Genomic DNA, 15,873 nt, shown 5'->3' on the forward strand with positions numbered 1-15,873 from the left:
GGTTTCACCGTGTTGGCCAGCTGGTCTCCAACTCCTGGCCTCAAGTGATCCACCTGCCTCAGCCTCCCAAAGTGCTGGGATTACAGGCATAAGCCACCGTGCCTGGCCTGGGAGTAAAGAAATTTAACACAAATTTAGTTATTCCCAGGAAAATAATCTTACAAGTGTTGGGTATCAAAAGCAGTATGTACCTGATACATTGTGGATATCCTGATCATAAGTCAACACAAATAAAGAAAGAACTCCCCTAATGGTGTAGGACGTATACTTATGGCTTAAAATAAAAAAATTTTAGGGATAGCAGCACATACATTCTCATAAAATTTCAATTAACTGATGGAAATGAAGGCAGCACACTGAAACACCGTGTTAAATGACTCAAAAAACTCCAGAGAAGGAAAACAAAGACATTTGTATCAAAGATTCATTTGATAAGCCTTCCTTCACAAAATATGTGTAGAAAAACAACTTTTCAAAAATAATATGTTGTTTTCCATAAGGTAATTTAAAATATACAAGCGTAACTAAGTAATATATTGTTATAAGCAGACATTTGACTATTTTACCTAGATCCCTTGAAGTTTGCATACATGCAAACTGGCCCAACTTCTTCAGTTTGTCCTCCCTGGGAAATGGGAGATCACTTTGTTTGGGGATTGCATTGTATTTGGACACACTGAGAACCTCCTACATGCCAGGTACTGTGAGAAGACATGGGGTTAAGTGAAAATCAAAGTAAATGTGGGCTGGGCACAGTGGCTCACATCTGTAATCCCAGCACTTTTGGAGGCTGGCAGATCACTTGAGACCAGCCTGGCCAACATGGTAAAACCTCGTCTCTACTTAAAAACACACACACACAAAATTAGCCAGGTGTGGTGGCGTGCACCTGGAATCCCAGCTACTTGGAAGGTTGAGGCAGGAGAATCACTTGGACCTGGGAGGCAGAGGTTGCAGTGAGCCGAGATTGCGTCATTGCACTCCAGCCTGGGCAACAAGAGGGATACTCGGTCTTAAAAAAAGAAAAAAAAAAAAAAAAGTAAGTAAATGTAACCCTGTGCCTTAGGAGCTTACAATCTTCTTGGGGTATCAGACAAAAAAAGGCAATAACCATACAGTGGGATAAGGGTGGTGTGATAGGCAAACCTTTTCAGGGCATCCAGGAGGAATGAGAGGAGAGAATCAGAGAAGGCTTCCTGGAGGAAATGCCCACTAACTGGAGACCTAAGGGACACAAGCTGGGAGTAGAGGTTGGGAGTAGGTGCAACAGAGAGAAGAGTGTATACAAAGTCTAGAAATTGAAAGCATGGAATAAAATCTGAGAACTAGAAAACAGAGCAATCAGGGTGACCACAGCGTGCAAAAGAGAGTGTCATGAGACGTGGGGCAATCCCAGAGGGCGTCCTCAGCCATGTTCTGGAGCTTCGATTCTCCCCACAAGAAAGAAGGGAGACATGGTCATATGTGTGTCCAGGCTGGGAAAGGCTGAGCCTGGTAGCAGGGAGAACAGGTAGGAAGCGGTGGGAGTCAGTAGTGGCCTGCGCTGAAGCAGGAGAAAGAAGACAAGCTGCTGGGTCAAGTGATCTGAAGGAGGGAGAATGAACAGGACTTGGCCACTGGGATGTTAGTTTGGGGTGGGGGTTGGTGGGCGCTGGGACAGGAAGCAGAGTTAAAGGTAAGACCCAGGTGTCTGACTTGAACACGGAGGGCTGATGCAGGCACTGTATTGGGAACACAAGGAGAAATGGTGATGGAAGGAAAACCGCTTCTGTTTAAGACTTCGTGCAACTGGGGTGCTTCTGGGACATCCAAGTGGAAATGTTCATTAGGTGTGAAAGAAATGGAGCTTGGGGAAGAGGATGACAGCAAGACCTATGGAATTAGCATTCATCCTGATTTCAGAGACAACAGAAGCCATGGATATGAGAAGGAAGATGCTGGGCACAGAAGCTGGGTCAAGAACTGAGAGGAGGAAGAGAGGAAGAATCAGAGTTGAAGGTAGAGGTAATATATATATTACAAGATTGGAGATACTAGAGATAGTTGAATGCTGATGGAAGGAAGGAAGGAAGGAAGGAAGGAAGGAAGGAAGGAAGACTTTAGAAAATGAGCAGGGGAAGACAAACGAGAGGAGGTAATAGGCGAGAGGGTCTCAGGAGGAGGGAAGGAGGTAGGATTCAAAGCCCTAGAAGAGCTGAGCCTGGGGTAGGAGACATCTCTTCCAGCAGTGAGTGAGTTGCAAGAAATAGCTGCAGAATCAGTGAACGGAAGCAGCTGCGGACAGGGAAGAGAGTGCCTTGGTTTGGCAGCAGGAAGCTGAGGGAGTTCTAGTTTCTCAATAAAACAGGAGGCAGAGTCATTGCTGAGACAGACACCGGGTGACAGGGTCAAGGTTATTACAAAGGTTTTCATTACGGTGGAGTCAGTGTCACTTAGCCCTAAGTCCCAGAAGCAGCTGACTTTGCCAGCCACAGAAAGTGGCTCCATCTCTCAGAGGCACTCCTATCGCCTAAATTCAGGAACCTGATGTATAAACTCAGGGATGCGGTCCAAAGAGAGCACACATACAAGGAGAAATTGATCTGTCTGCCTGACCTGCAAATTCACTCCTTGCAGAAGACCTGCAGGGGAACTAGATCCTAACCAGAAAGATATTAATCAGATAAACGGAATGTTTAATCACATCAGGCTGTCCCTAGGCTAAGACTCCCCTTTCCTAGGAGTGGTGGCTTTGCCTAAGTATGTCTGTTTTTTTCTATGCCTCCAGGGCTGGCCAATCCTTGTTAATTGGCACTTTTTTTTTCTTTAGATATGCTAGTAAATGCAATCAGGTTGAGTTCTATCTCATCTGACTTGGAGCCATTCTGTTCCTTCAGGAAGGTGCCTTCATCTGTCTATGAGCTCATTTATTCTCAGTGAGTGTCGTCATACTCAGTGAGTGTCATCATAGCCCCCAGTGACCAAAAAAAAAAAAAAAAAAAAAAACCCTCCCTTTCATAGCATAGAACTGGGCAGGGCTGGAATAAACACTAACATGCACTACTGGGAGTTGATTATAGGTCTCTGAGAACCAGGGGACTGAATCTGCCTAGTTCAATGCAGTGCAGAGGAGTGTTTCAGGTTTTGTGGATCAGGCCATCTCTATTGCAACTATTCAGCTCTGCTGTTGTAATGCTCAAGCAGCCACAGACAATATGCAAACAAATAGATGTGGCTGTGTTCCAACAAAACTTGATTTATACAACCAAGGGTGGCCAGCTTGCAGGCTGTAGTTTGCCCATCTTCCCCCTCTTCCCTCCCACCACCATTGTACTACCAGCCAAGAACATGGTAAGGGCTCAATAAAGATGGGTGGGCTGGGCGCAGTGGCCCATGCATGTAATCCCAACACTTTGGGAGGCTGAGGTGGGTGGATCACTTGAGATCAAGAGTTGGAGACCAGCCTGGCCAACATGGCGAAACCCCGTCTCTACTGAAAATACAAAAATTAGCCAGGTGTGGTGGTACACGCCTGTAATCCCAGCTACCTTGGGAGGCTGTGGCAGGAGAATTGCTTGAGCCTGGGAGGCGGAGGTTGCAGTGAGCCAGGATTACTCCACTGAACTCCAGCCTGGGCAACAGAGTAAGACTCTGTCCAAAAAGAAAAAAAAAAAGATTGGTGGAGAAGGAATGACTCTGTCTTAGTCTTTTTCCCTGAATCTATTATGACATCCTTGTTTCTGCAAAATATCCCCCCATATTAGTACAACCATTGGATTGAGCAGAAGGAAGTGATCTAAACAAGAGGTAAAGCGTGAGGTAACATGACTAACATGATTTGCAGAGCTTTTCTTTCTTTCTTTTTCTTTCTTTCTTTCTTTCTTTCTTTCTTTCTTTCTTTCTTTCTTTCTTTCTTTCTTTCTTTCTTTCTTTCTTTCTTTCTTTCTTTCTTTCTTTCTTTCTTTCTTTCTTTCTTTCTTTCTTTCTTTCTTTCTTTCTTTTTCTTTTTCTTTTTTGAGACAGAGTTTCGCTCTTGTTGCCCAGGCTGGAGTGCAATGGCAAGATCTCACTGCAACCTCCACCTCCCTGGTTCAAGCAATTCTGTCTCAGCCTCTCGAGTAGCTGGGAATACAGGCATGCACCACCATGCCCAGCTAGAGACGGGGTTTCATCATATTGGCCACGCTGGTCCTGAACGCCTGACCTTAGGTAATCCACCTGCCTTGGCCTCCCAAAGTGCTGGGATTACAGGTGTGAGCCACAGTGCCGGGCCGCTTTTTTCTTGTTGGTTTTTTGTTTGTTTGTTTGTTTGTTTGTTTTTGTTTTTAAAGAAACTCCAGCTCTGTTGCCCAAGCTGGAGTATAGTAGCAGGATCATAGCTCACTGCAGCCTCCAAACTCCTGGGCTCAAGCAATCCTCCCACTTCAGCCTCCCAAGAAGCTGGGATTACAGGCACGAGCCACCATACCCAGCTAAGTTCTAAAAAATTTATTGTAGAGATGGGGTCTCGCTTTGTTACACAGGCTGGGCTGGGCTGGAACTCCTGGCTTCAAGGGATCCTCCTGCCTCAGCTCCCAAAGTGCTGCCATTACAGGCAGGAGCCACCACATCTGGCCCAATTTTCAGAGCTTTCCAAGAATTTACAGGCACTCGTGAATGGATCATTCCATGACTTAAGCCCTCTGTCCACATAATAGGACTTTAAAAAAAAAAATGGCCTGAATATTAGGTGCTTAGGAGACTGTCCTGGTTTGGAGAACAGTGCTACACCTGTAGACTCATGGGCACTAAGCAGTAGATTCCAGCTACTTGGGCCAGACGCAGCAGCTCCTCCCTCTAATCCTAAGCACTCTAAGGCTGGGGCAGGAGAATTGCTTGCGGGCAGGAGAATTGCTTGCGGCCAGGAGTTTGAGACCAGCCTGGGCAACAGAGCAAGGTCTCATCTCTACGAAAACAAAACAAAACAAAACAAAAAACACAACAGATTCCAGCTTCTTAGGGACAGAACCACATCCCTTTCTCTCCTGTTCTGCCTCTGCACCTTACTCAGAGAGGGACTCAAAGAATGCTCACTGAGTTCTGAGTTTGTCTCTGTGGTTGTCCAATTCTAGGTCATTTTTCTCCTCTCTGTACTTTTCCCATTTTTCCAGATTTTCTACAGTTGCTACATTTAGAAACAACAAAATCTGAGTGGGCATGGTGGCTCATGCCTATAATCCCAGCACTTTGGGAGGCCGAGGCGGGAGGATCACTTGAGGTCAGGAGTTCAAGACCAGCCTGGCCAACATGATGAAATCCTGTCTCTACTAAAAATACAAAATTAGTTGGGCGTGGTGGTGCATGCTTGTAATTGGGAGCTTCTTGGGAGGTTGAGCTGGGAAGTGGAGGTTGCAGTGAGCCGAGATCACTGCACTCCAGCCTGGGCAACAGAGCGAGACTGTCTCAAAAAAAACAAGAACAAAACCTAAATCTTCGTTAGAACAAAACCAAAGAGTTAATAAAATAACCAGAGCAATCTGTCAGCCTTGAGTTTACTTTTCCCTGTCCTGAATATAAACCTCTTTCTGGTTACAAACTTGAAACTCTCCTTGTGGAAAGAGAAGAGGCTGCAGCAGTTCATTTCCAACTGCACAAATGCTGCTGTTTGTCTTTTGACTTCTACGAAGAGATCATTATCTTATTCACGGTAGCAAGTAATTAAGACTATTTACAAATCTTTCATTTGGACTCCTGACTTGCTGAGAACATTCGCAGACACCTGGGCAAGCATGCAATAGGATTTCTGAGTTTACACACATTCGCCTCTGCTTTCAAAAAATGTGATTCAGAACTCTCCAGCCCATCTAAGAACAACATGATGAGAAGAAAATGTGACTGCCTTCTAACAAGCAATTCTTCAAAAACTGACCTCAAAGAGTCTAAAATAATGGCAACCTCTCCAAGACCACCTTCCAATTTAGAAAGAAAAATGTTATCTTGGTAACTTCAACTGACTTAAACATTTTATGTTCCTCAAATATCTAATGATTTATATAAAAACCATCAGACTGGAGATTCTCATTCTTGGCTGAGGCAAGAGGCAGGTTCATCATGCAGTGTTTTTCAAATACGGAGATCCCAGGGCCTCCCCCAGACTCAGACTCAGGGTGTATAAGGCGGGCAGAGATCAGGGTGCATTCATTTTTATATCCTGGAGGCCAGCACAGTGCCTGATACAGATGATGCTCAATAAATATTTGCTTGACAAAGATGGTAAAGGGGTCCTTCTGGGATAGTTAAGAAAACTGAGGTCTGGGGTTTCAGGAAGACTTGCTCTACTCTTCTGCATTGCTAGAATTTCTTTTTTTTTTTTTTTTTTTTTTGAGACGGAGTCTCGCTCTGCCGCCCAGGCTGGAGTGCAGTGGCCGGATCTCAGCTCACTGCAAGCTCCGCCTCCCGGGTTCACGCCATTCTCCTGCCTCAGCCTCCCGAGTAGCTGGGACTACAGGCGCCCGCCACCTCGCCTGGCTAGTTTTCCGTATTTTTTAGTAGAGACGGGGTTTCACCGTGTTAGCCAGGATGGTCTCGATCTCCTGACCTCGTGATCCGCCCGTCTCAGCCTCCCAAAGTGCTGGGATTACAGGCTTGAGCCACCGCGCCCGGCCTGCATTGCTAGAATTTTTATCATGTTTATTTTTTTAAAACGGCTCATTTAAGAAATAAATCAATTTATGATCAGGCGTGGTGGCTCACGCCTGTAATCCCAGCACTTTGGGAGGCTGAGGCGGGTGGATCACTTGAGGTCAGGAGTTTGAGACCAGCCTAGCCAACATGGTGAAACCACATCTCTACTAAAAACACAAAAAATTAGCTGGGTGTTGTGGCTGGCACCTGCAATCCCAGCTACTTGGGAGGCTGAGGCAGGAGAATCGCTTGAACCCAGCAGGCAGAGGTTGCAGTGAGCCGAGATCACGCCACTGCACTCCAGCCTGGGTGACAGAGTGAGACTCCATCTCAAAAAAAAAAAAAAAAAAAAATTAAAAAGAAATATATAACTAAAATAGCTAAAATAATCTGAGTCCTGTTAGAGCAAAACAATTATTGTTTTATTTAAATATATGTAGATTACAAAAGCCTATTCTATAAGATAAATGTGTTGTTTTCATAATATGTCTTAAGTTATATTGTTAAAGTGAAAATAATAATTACAAACATTTGTTTGGCACTTACTAGGTGCTAGGCAATATTCTAAGTGCTTTATATATATTAACTCACATAAGCTTCTTAATAGCTCTATGAGGTATGAACAATATCTCACTTTTTATTTTTATTTTTAAAATTTTTATTTATTTATTTTTGAGACGGAATCTTGCTCTGTTGCCCAGGCTGGAGTGCAGTGGCACCATCTCGGTTCACTGCACCCTCTGCCTCCTGGGTTTAAGCGATTCTCCTGCCTCAGCCTCTCAAGCAGCTGGGATTACAGGCACCTGCCACCAAGCCTGGCTAATTCTTGCATTTTCAGTAGAGACAGGATTTCACCACGTTGGCCAGGCTGGTCTGGAATTCCTGGCCTCAAGTGATCCACCCTCCTCAGCTTCCCAAAATGCTGGGATTACAGGTGTGAGCCACCACGCCCAGCTGATATCTCACTTTTTAGATGAAGTAACTGAAGCACAGAGAGAAACAAGCAGCATGCCCAAGGTGCAGCTGTAAGGGGAAGATGGAACTCTCTGACCAGAAGCCCTGGTGGTTAGCCAATGCACCACACCATCTCAACTCATATGTGGAACTGGAAACATATCCAATCCTAATGTCCTCAATTGGTTTCATAAATAGATTGCCATCTGAAGAAACTTAAACACATATATATTTGTTGAATAAACAGAATCATCCCGGGGAAGCTCAGCCTGCCTCTTCTAAAAGAGAAATGAATGGGGTGGGTACATTCTGGGGAGAGCCAGGCAGGGCCCTGAAAAGAGATCTGATGCAGGGGCAGGATGGGTGGTTCCTGGGTGTTCTCCAGTTTGGTCTGCAGTTTCTGTGCCAGTTGGATGGCACCAGCTCATCGCAATGACCTGCATGAGTAGGGATTTTGTGTATCCTATCACCAGCACCTACAGCCTGGCCTGGTGCTTAGTAGGTGCTCAGCAGATACTTGACTAAACTGTATGAAAGCGCTGTATCCAGGGCCTGATGCAATTAAGAATCACAGCTATCAGCAAGGCATGGTGGCTCAGGCCTGTAATCCCAGAACTTTTGGAGGCCAAAGTGGGCCCAAGTGGATCACTTGAGTCCAGGTGTTTGAGACCAGCCTTGGCAACATGGTGAGACACCATCTCTACTAAAAATAAAATGAACTGGGTGTGGTGGTGTGCACCAGTTGTCCCAGCAGTCTCTCTCTGCCATGAATTTGATAACAGCCTTGTTGGGGCAGGCCCACCATTCCCCCCAATTCACTTCGTGGTGACTTTACAGAGCAACCCACCAGGGTTCTTACACTCCTTTGTTAGACTGATTCACTCTAGTACCCACAGAAAGAGGCTGCCACCCCCATGGCCATTGGAATGTGACTCAGCTGATATGTAAATGTATTGAAAAAAAGCTTATGGGTGTGGTGGCAGCCACTGTAGTTCTAGCTACTTGAGAAGTTGAGGTGGTAGGATGGCTTGAGCCCAGGACTTCAATGCTGCAGTGTGCAATAAGCGTGCCTGTGAATAGCCACTGCACTCCAGCCTGGGCAATATAGCAAGACCCTCATCTCTCTCTCTTTTTGAGATGGAGTCTCACTCTGTTGCCCAGGCCGGAGTGCAGTGGCCCAATCTTGGCTCACTGCAACCTCTGCCTCCTGGGTTCAAGTGATTCTCCTGTCTCAGCCTTCCTGGTAGCTGAGATTACAGGCACTTGCCACCACACCCAGATGATTTTTTTTTTTTTTTTTTTTTTTTTTGTATCTTTAGTAGAGACAGAGTTTCACCATGTTGGCCAAGCTGGTCTTGAACTCCTGACCTCAAGGCCCACCTTGGTCTCCCAAAGTGCTGGGATTACAGACGTGAGCCAGTGTGCCTGGCCCAAGACTCTCATCAAAAGAGAAGCGAAGAGAAGAGAAGAGAAGAGAAGAGAAGAGAAGAGGGAGGAGAGAAGAGAAAAAGAAAAGAAAAGAAGATCTTAAAAGATAGGTCAAACTGGGATCCAGACACAATGAGTTACTGTCCTGATTCCAACAGGCCTGAGTCTTCTACAATGAGAAAATACTCACATATTATTTGTTTTTTTGTTTGTTTCTGAGACAGGGTCTTGCTCTGTCTTCCAGGCTGGAGGGCAGTGGTGCCATCACAGGTCACTGCAGCCTCAGACTCTTGGGTTCAAATGATCCTCCCTCCTCAACCTCCCAAGTAGCGAGGACTAGAGGTGTGTGCCACCATGCATTAATTTAAAAAAAAAAAAATTTAGTGTTGGGGTCTTACTGTCTTGCCCAGGCTGGTCTCAACTCCTGGCCTTGAGCTATCCTCTGGCCTTGGCTTCCCAGAGTGCTGGGATTACAGGCATGAGTCACGTCTGGCGTTTTACTTGTATAAGTAAGAAAGACAAAAACAAGGTGAGGGACTCTTCATATGTCCCACAAGTCTGGAATTGCAGGGCAAATTATGTTGTGTTTTTCCCCGGCACAAAATACACTTTTTGAGGGACACACATTTGACAGTGTACCCCACACCAGTGAGAAGCACCCAGGGTTTGGCATTCCTGTGGATTTTCTTTTGGTTTTCTGGGGCTCTGCATGGGGGAACTAAGGGGGTAGGGAACGCATGTCATCTCAACAACAGTCTTGCAGCTGTCCAGTCCCAGAACGAGAAGCCCTGAGCAAGGGAAAAGGCGCCCCACAGAAGTATTGCTCCAACAGCGCCCAGAACTGGCAGTTTCTGGGAATTCCTAGGGCTTCTGCTGGACCCGCAGGCAGGGCTGCCACCCCCCACCCCGCACCCAGGCTCCGCGAGGCCCACCACGCACCTTGGATGGTCCTCTTGAAGAAGGCTTTGCAAGCCTCACAGGAGGCGACGCCGTAGTGGTAGCCAGAGGCAATGTCCCCGCACACGAGGCACAGGCGCTTGGGGATGGCGTTGAGCATGTACTCGCACTTGATGGCCGAGTCTTCCATGATGCCGCTGGCACAGTCCTCGTAGCTCTTGCGGCATGGGGTGCCTCCCAGCCCGGCGCCTGCAAACATGGGTGGCGAGTCCAGACCGTTGGCGTGGGTGCCCAGGGCCAGGCCAAAGCCACCGCTGGCGTCGGACGAGCCACTGGGGCTGTGGTGGCTGAGGGCATCGATGCCCGAGGACGGGCTGGACGGCTCAGTCTTGATGAAGGAGCCGCAGCTGGAGCCCAGGTGCCTGTCATCTGAGGACATCCTATTCAGCAGCCTGTGGACACAAATCGGGAAGTCAGCCCCAGCAAGATGCGGCGGGTGTGGCGGGCGGGTCCCACCCCGCAGGTAGGGTGGTTGGGAAGGGCTCTATGCTAAGGCTTTGGTGAGATAAAACAATGGTGGAGAAGGTCAACTGGTCTCCACTCGGCACAGCCGGCAGCAAGTTTCGGTCATTACCTCCAGAACCTTCTGAGGCCTCAAAGAAACTTTATTTTGATCAATAAACTTCAGTGAACCAGGTGTGGTGGCTCACACCTGTAAATCCCAGCACTTTGGGAGGCTGAGGGGGGAGGATCATCGCTTGAAGCCAGGAGTTTGAAACCAGCCTGGGCAACATAGGGAGACCCCATCTGTTAAAAAAAAAAAAAAAAAATTATCCTGGCATGATGATGTATGCCTGTAGTCCCAGCTACTCAGGAGCTGAGGAGGGAGGATTGCCCAGGAGTTTGAGGCTGCAGTGAGCTCTGATTGCACCCCTACATTCCAGCATGGGGGTGGTAGAGTAAGACCCTATCTCCAAAAAAAAAAAAAAAAAAAAAAAAAAAACCTTCAGATTAGGCACCCTAGTTCTTTGCAAAGTTCTGGTTTGAGGGTGACACAAGATGGAAACTATTCACCCAAAATGTTTGGTCAACCTTCCTGCACAACAATAATACACAATGATTACAATGTTTTTATTTATTTATTTGAGATGGAGTCTCTCTCTGTTGCCCAGGCTGAAGTGCAATGGGCCAATCTCAGCTCACTGCAAGCTCCACCTCCCAGGTTCAAGCGATTGTCCCGCCTCAGCCTCCCAAGTAGCTGGATTACAGGCACCCACCATCATGCTCAGCTAATTTTTGTATTTTTAGTAGAGACAGAGCTTCACCATGTTGACCAGGCTGGTCTCGAACTCCTGACTTCAGGTGATCCACCCACCTTGGCCTCCCAAAGTGCTGGGATTACAGGTATGAGCCACCGCACCCGGCCAATGGCTGCAATTTAACAGTCCTGGCAGTCCAGCTTTGGCCCAGAGACTCTAAGTACAGTGGCTTGGAGCTTCCCTGGGACCCCTATCTTCACTAAGATCAGAACCAGAGGCAACAGGTCACTTGGCCAATTCAAGAAGGAATCTTGTGGCAAAGGTACCAGCCAGATTGGCTGCCCTCTGGGTTTTACAGCTGGTCCAGGCTTGGTATAAGAAGTCATGTCTGGAAGGTGGCTTCCAAAACCCCCTATTTCATTTCCCTTCTTAGACCCCGAGCAGACCAGCTTCTTCCCAGCCTGCCTGTCCCCCAAGAGACACGTCTCCAGTGGAAAGCTTGAGGGAGCATTCTAACCCCAACTCTGAGCATCCGCCAACTATTTCTACCCAGGAAGCCTCCCCGCCCACCCACAGAGTCCAGGTGAATTACCAGTGTGGCAAGATCACTGTGTGGGATAACAGAATGTTTCCTGTAAACCAAGACCTTCTGCCCCGGCCACGCTGGTGGAGGAGAAGGTGGGCAAGCGTGTGCCCCTCCCACATACCAGCTCCCAGGATGAAGGGAGAGGACCTGTCCCTCTCCCAACATGGACAAGAAAGGCAGCTGAGCTCACACCTGAGGGATTAAGGTATGTGTTCAGGGACACCCAGCTGTGGGTCACATTCCAGCCAGGATTGAGTGTGAGGGCAGCCTGGGTGGTGTTGATCTGTCCCTGTCCTCGACAGGCTGCCTCACTCCCTGAGCCTCCTCTGTGGAGGTAGAGAGGAGGCTCCTGCTTATGCCTGGAGCAGGTGAAAGGAAAGAGGGAAAGATCTTGGAGAGGAGCAAAGGATAGGGAGGTCATAGGACAGCCTGCCAATGGAAAGACAACTTATGGGTGCCAGGGAGGATCTCTCCCTCTTATCACACCCACAGAGCCCACTCGCATCTTGCAACCCATGGCCGAACAGCAATGCCACAAAATGTGTCTGTGCAACCTTATGATGGGGAGAGGCCTCCACTGTCCCTGGTCTCACTAATGATTAATACAAATTAACTCCTCCTGGCTGGGCGTGGTGGCTCATGCCTGTCATCCCAGCACTTTGGGAGGCCGAGGTGGGTGGATCACTTGAGGTCAGGAGTTCGAGACCAGCCTGGCCAACATGGTGAAACCCCACCTCTACAAAAAATACAAAAATTATCTGTGCATGGGCTGGGCACAGTGGCTCACGCCTATAATCCCAGCACTTTGGGAGACCGAGGCGGGCGGATCACAAGGTCAGGAAATCGAGACCATCCTGGCTAACACGGTGAAACCGGGTCTCTACTAAAAATACAAAAAGTTAGCTGTAGTCCCAACTACTTGGGAGGTTGAGGCAGGAGAATAGCGTGAACCCAGGAGGTGGAGCTTGCAGTGAGCCAAAATTGCATCACTGCACTCCAGCCTGGGCAACAGAGCGAGACTCCACCTCAAAAAAAAAAAAAAAAAAATTATCCGGGCATGGTGGCACCAGCCTGTAGTTTCAGCTACTCGGGAGGCTGAAGCACGAGAATCACTTGAAGCCAAGAGGTGGAGGTTGCAATAAGCCGAGATCGGGCCACTGCACTCCAGTCTGGGCAACAGAGCAAGACTCTGTCTCAAAAGTTAATTAATTAATTAATTAACCCCTCCTGAGGGGCTGCCCTTGACTATGGCCGAAGTCAAGGAACTCACTTTCCCACAGACCAGAAGCTGGGAGCTATAGACACAAAGATAAAAGATAACTTGAGGCTCCTACTCTCCAGAATTTCAGAACTCCCAGAATGCAGTGTGTGAAGACAGAGACTCCTGGGTCTCTTCTGTTCCCCACGGAATGTCCCTGAGTCCTCGGAGACACCCTCCTATGAGCCCCAGTCCCCTGGCTGATAATCTCCTCCAGGCCCTTCTACATCTCTGTGATCATCTCCCTGGGCACTGCCATACAACTTCTTCCCAACCACCAGTGGAGTCCCCAGGAAAGACCATCAGCCTGGCAAGGCCATCATTTGCCTGGGCATCTGATGGGCAGGCAGGGGTGCACCTTGCTCCTTGGGCACCCTTCCGGGAGGCAGGCAGAATAGAACTGACCACGCCCTAACTTTTAGTCCCCTCCTGCTCTCCTGATGGCCGCTTTAGGTTTTGCTTTTCACAGGAAGACCCTAGGGCACTGTGAAAAACCCTGCTGAGCAAGACAGCTCCCAGACCCCAGGGACCTTCAGCCCAAACCTTCCCCAGGCTGCAGAGGGCTCCAGAGATCTCCGGAGATACACTCGACATAAACAGTGATTACAGCAGTGGTGATGTAGTGAGCCAGTGCTCTATGTCCCCTGCTTCAGATCTGTGCCTTGATGGATAAGAGGCATTTGCCCCAAGGAAAGTAAATGGAAAGCTCCCAGCCCCTCCCAGGAGAGGGCAGCCCACAGTTTTCCCAGCTGCCTCCCCGCACCGTCTCATGGCTGGACAACCCTGAAGGACACCAGAGCAGGCAGCGGTTTGCTCCCCAAGCCTTGGTTTCCTCTTCTGCTCTCCTCCTTGATTCAGAAGGGTGCAAAGCATCCTGCAGTGTCGGGGCCCCACCTCCAGGCCCTCGATGGAGAACCCCCGGGCTGGCAGATGCTGGCCTCTATCAGGGTTGGTGCAGAAAGCCCGCTATTAACTCTTTCAGGGTTGGTGCGGGGAAACCCACTATTAATTTAGAGCCTGAATCCCAACTCGGGGGCGGGGTGGTCTAGTAATTTCAGTCCTCCAGCTTTCTCATTTCCATGACTTTTTTTTTTTTTTTTTTTTTTTTTTGATATGGAGTCTCACTGTGTCACCCAGCCTGGAGTGCAATGGTGCGTTCTTGGCTCACTGCAGCCTTCCTGGGTTCAAGCGATTCTCCTGCCTCAGCCTCCTGAGAAGCTGGGATTACAGGCGCCCGCCACCACAACCAGCTAATTTTTGTATTTTTAGTAGAGACGGGATTTCACAATGTTGGCCAGGCTGGTCTCGAACTCTTGATCTCAAGTGATCCACCCCCCTCAGCCTCCCAAAGTGCTGGGATTACTGGCGTGAGCCACCGCGCCCTGCCTCATTTCTGTAACTATTATTTTGGCCTCCTCAGCACGCCTTTTCCAGGAACTGTCAATGTGTATTTTGGGCACCTACTATGTGCCAAGTGCTAGCCAGATAATGGGAACAAGACAGGAACAGCTCACGATCTCAAGGCGCTCATATTTCCATAGGAACAACAGACACTAAACCAACATAAGTGCACAGAGCGCCAGAAAGGGCCATGCGGGTGCCCTGCTGATGGGGGCACTGCTGTGGTGCCTCTGGTCTTGCTTCATTCATTTGCTCATTCTTCATATTTTCAGACTATATGAAGATCCCTAGAAGGCCACAGCTTCTTTTCTGGGTTGAAATTCTTCCAGGCTCTTTCTTCTGCCTGTTTTCCTCACTCTCAGGGGCCGCCCGGCTGCCCCCTCAGAGGCTGGGCGGTGCTGGCGGCTGCCCATCATGCCCCAGCTGCACGCGAGACACCTTCTTCCGTGCCATCTTATTTAATCCTTACAGCCTGTCCGCTCTGCCCTCCTCTCCCCACCTTACAGAAGGAAAAGGCTGGCGCTTGGAGCCTGTCCCATTCACTTGAGTCCTGGGAGAAGGAAAAGGCTGGAGCTCAGAGCCTGTCCCATTCACTCGAGTCCCGGGAGAAGCTGTGCTCCGAACCTGATTGCAGGTCCGTGTTCCTTGCTTCACGACACTGCCTCTCTGCTACCAGGCCTGGGCAAGAGCCGCTCCAGGCAAGGACCTCAGCTTTCCAACCCCCCAAAATGCAGACAATGTCTAATTGCCATCCAGAGTTCCAAACCCTAGAATCCTGTCACTGCTCTTTCTTTTTGTTTTTTTCTTTCTTTTATTTTCTTTGAGACGGAGTCTGGCTCTGTCGCCCAGGCTGGAGTGCAGGGGTGCGATCTCGGCTCACTGCAACCTCTGCCTCCTGGGTTGAAGCAATTTTCTTGCCTCAGCCTCCCGAGAGGCTGGGATTACAGGCGCGTGCCTCCACGCCTGGCTAGTTTTTGTATTCTGTTTTTTTAGTAGAGACAGGGGTTTGCCATGCTAGCCAGACTGGTTTTGAATTCCTGACCTCAAGTGATCTCCTGCCTTTACCTCCCAAAGTGCTGGGATTACAGGATGGGCCACCACCCCCAGCCTCACTGTTATTTCTTAACCTATAAAGTGTCAGAATAGAGAACTCTCTGGAAGCAGAAGGGGAGAGAGGCACAATGCTCTCTGGGCTACCTGGTTCCTGATGTACCAGAAAGGGGAAAGAAAGTTGCTGGAGAGCCGGGCGCGGTGGCTCAAGCCTGTAATCCCAGCACTTTGGGAGGCCGAGACGGGCGGATCACGAGGTCAGGAGATCGAGACCATCCTGGCTAACACGGTGAAACCCCGTCTCTACTAAAAAATACAAAAATCTAGCCGGGCGAGGTGGCGGGCGCCTGTAGTCCCAGCTGCTCGGGAGGCTGAGGCAGGAGAATGGCGTAAACCCG

At 48.7% G+C, this 15,873-nt stretch overlaps 1 protein-coding gene across 2 annotated transcripts in view; it reads right to left on the minus strand.

The window, feature by feature from the left end:
- The window catches only part of ESRRB (estrogen related receptor beta), a 191,386-nt gene that overhangs the window by 52,948 nt on the left and 122,565 nt on the right, over positions 1–15,873 (minus strand). For both annotated transcript variants that reach the window (XM_050798838.1, XM_050798837.1), the window contains exon 2: positions 9,964–10,373. In XM_050798838.1, the coding sequence (XP_050654795.1) occupies positions 9,964–10,373 (410 nt within the window). The remainder of the gene's footprint in view (positions 1–9,963; positions 10,374–15,873) is intronic.

This window comes from Macaca thibetana, chromosome 7 (genome assembly GCF_024542745.1).
Source record: "Macaca thibetana thibetana isolate TM-01 chromosome 7, ASM2454274v1, whole genome shotgun sequence".
In the NCBI taxonomy this organism is placed as follows: Eukaryota; Metazoa; Chordata; class Mammalia; order Primates; family Cercopithecidae; genus Macaca; species Macaca thibetana.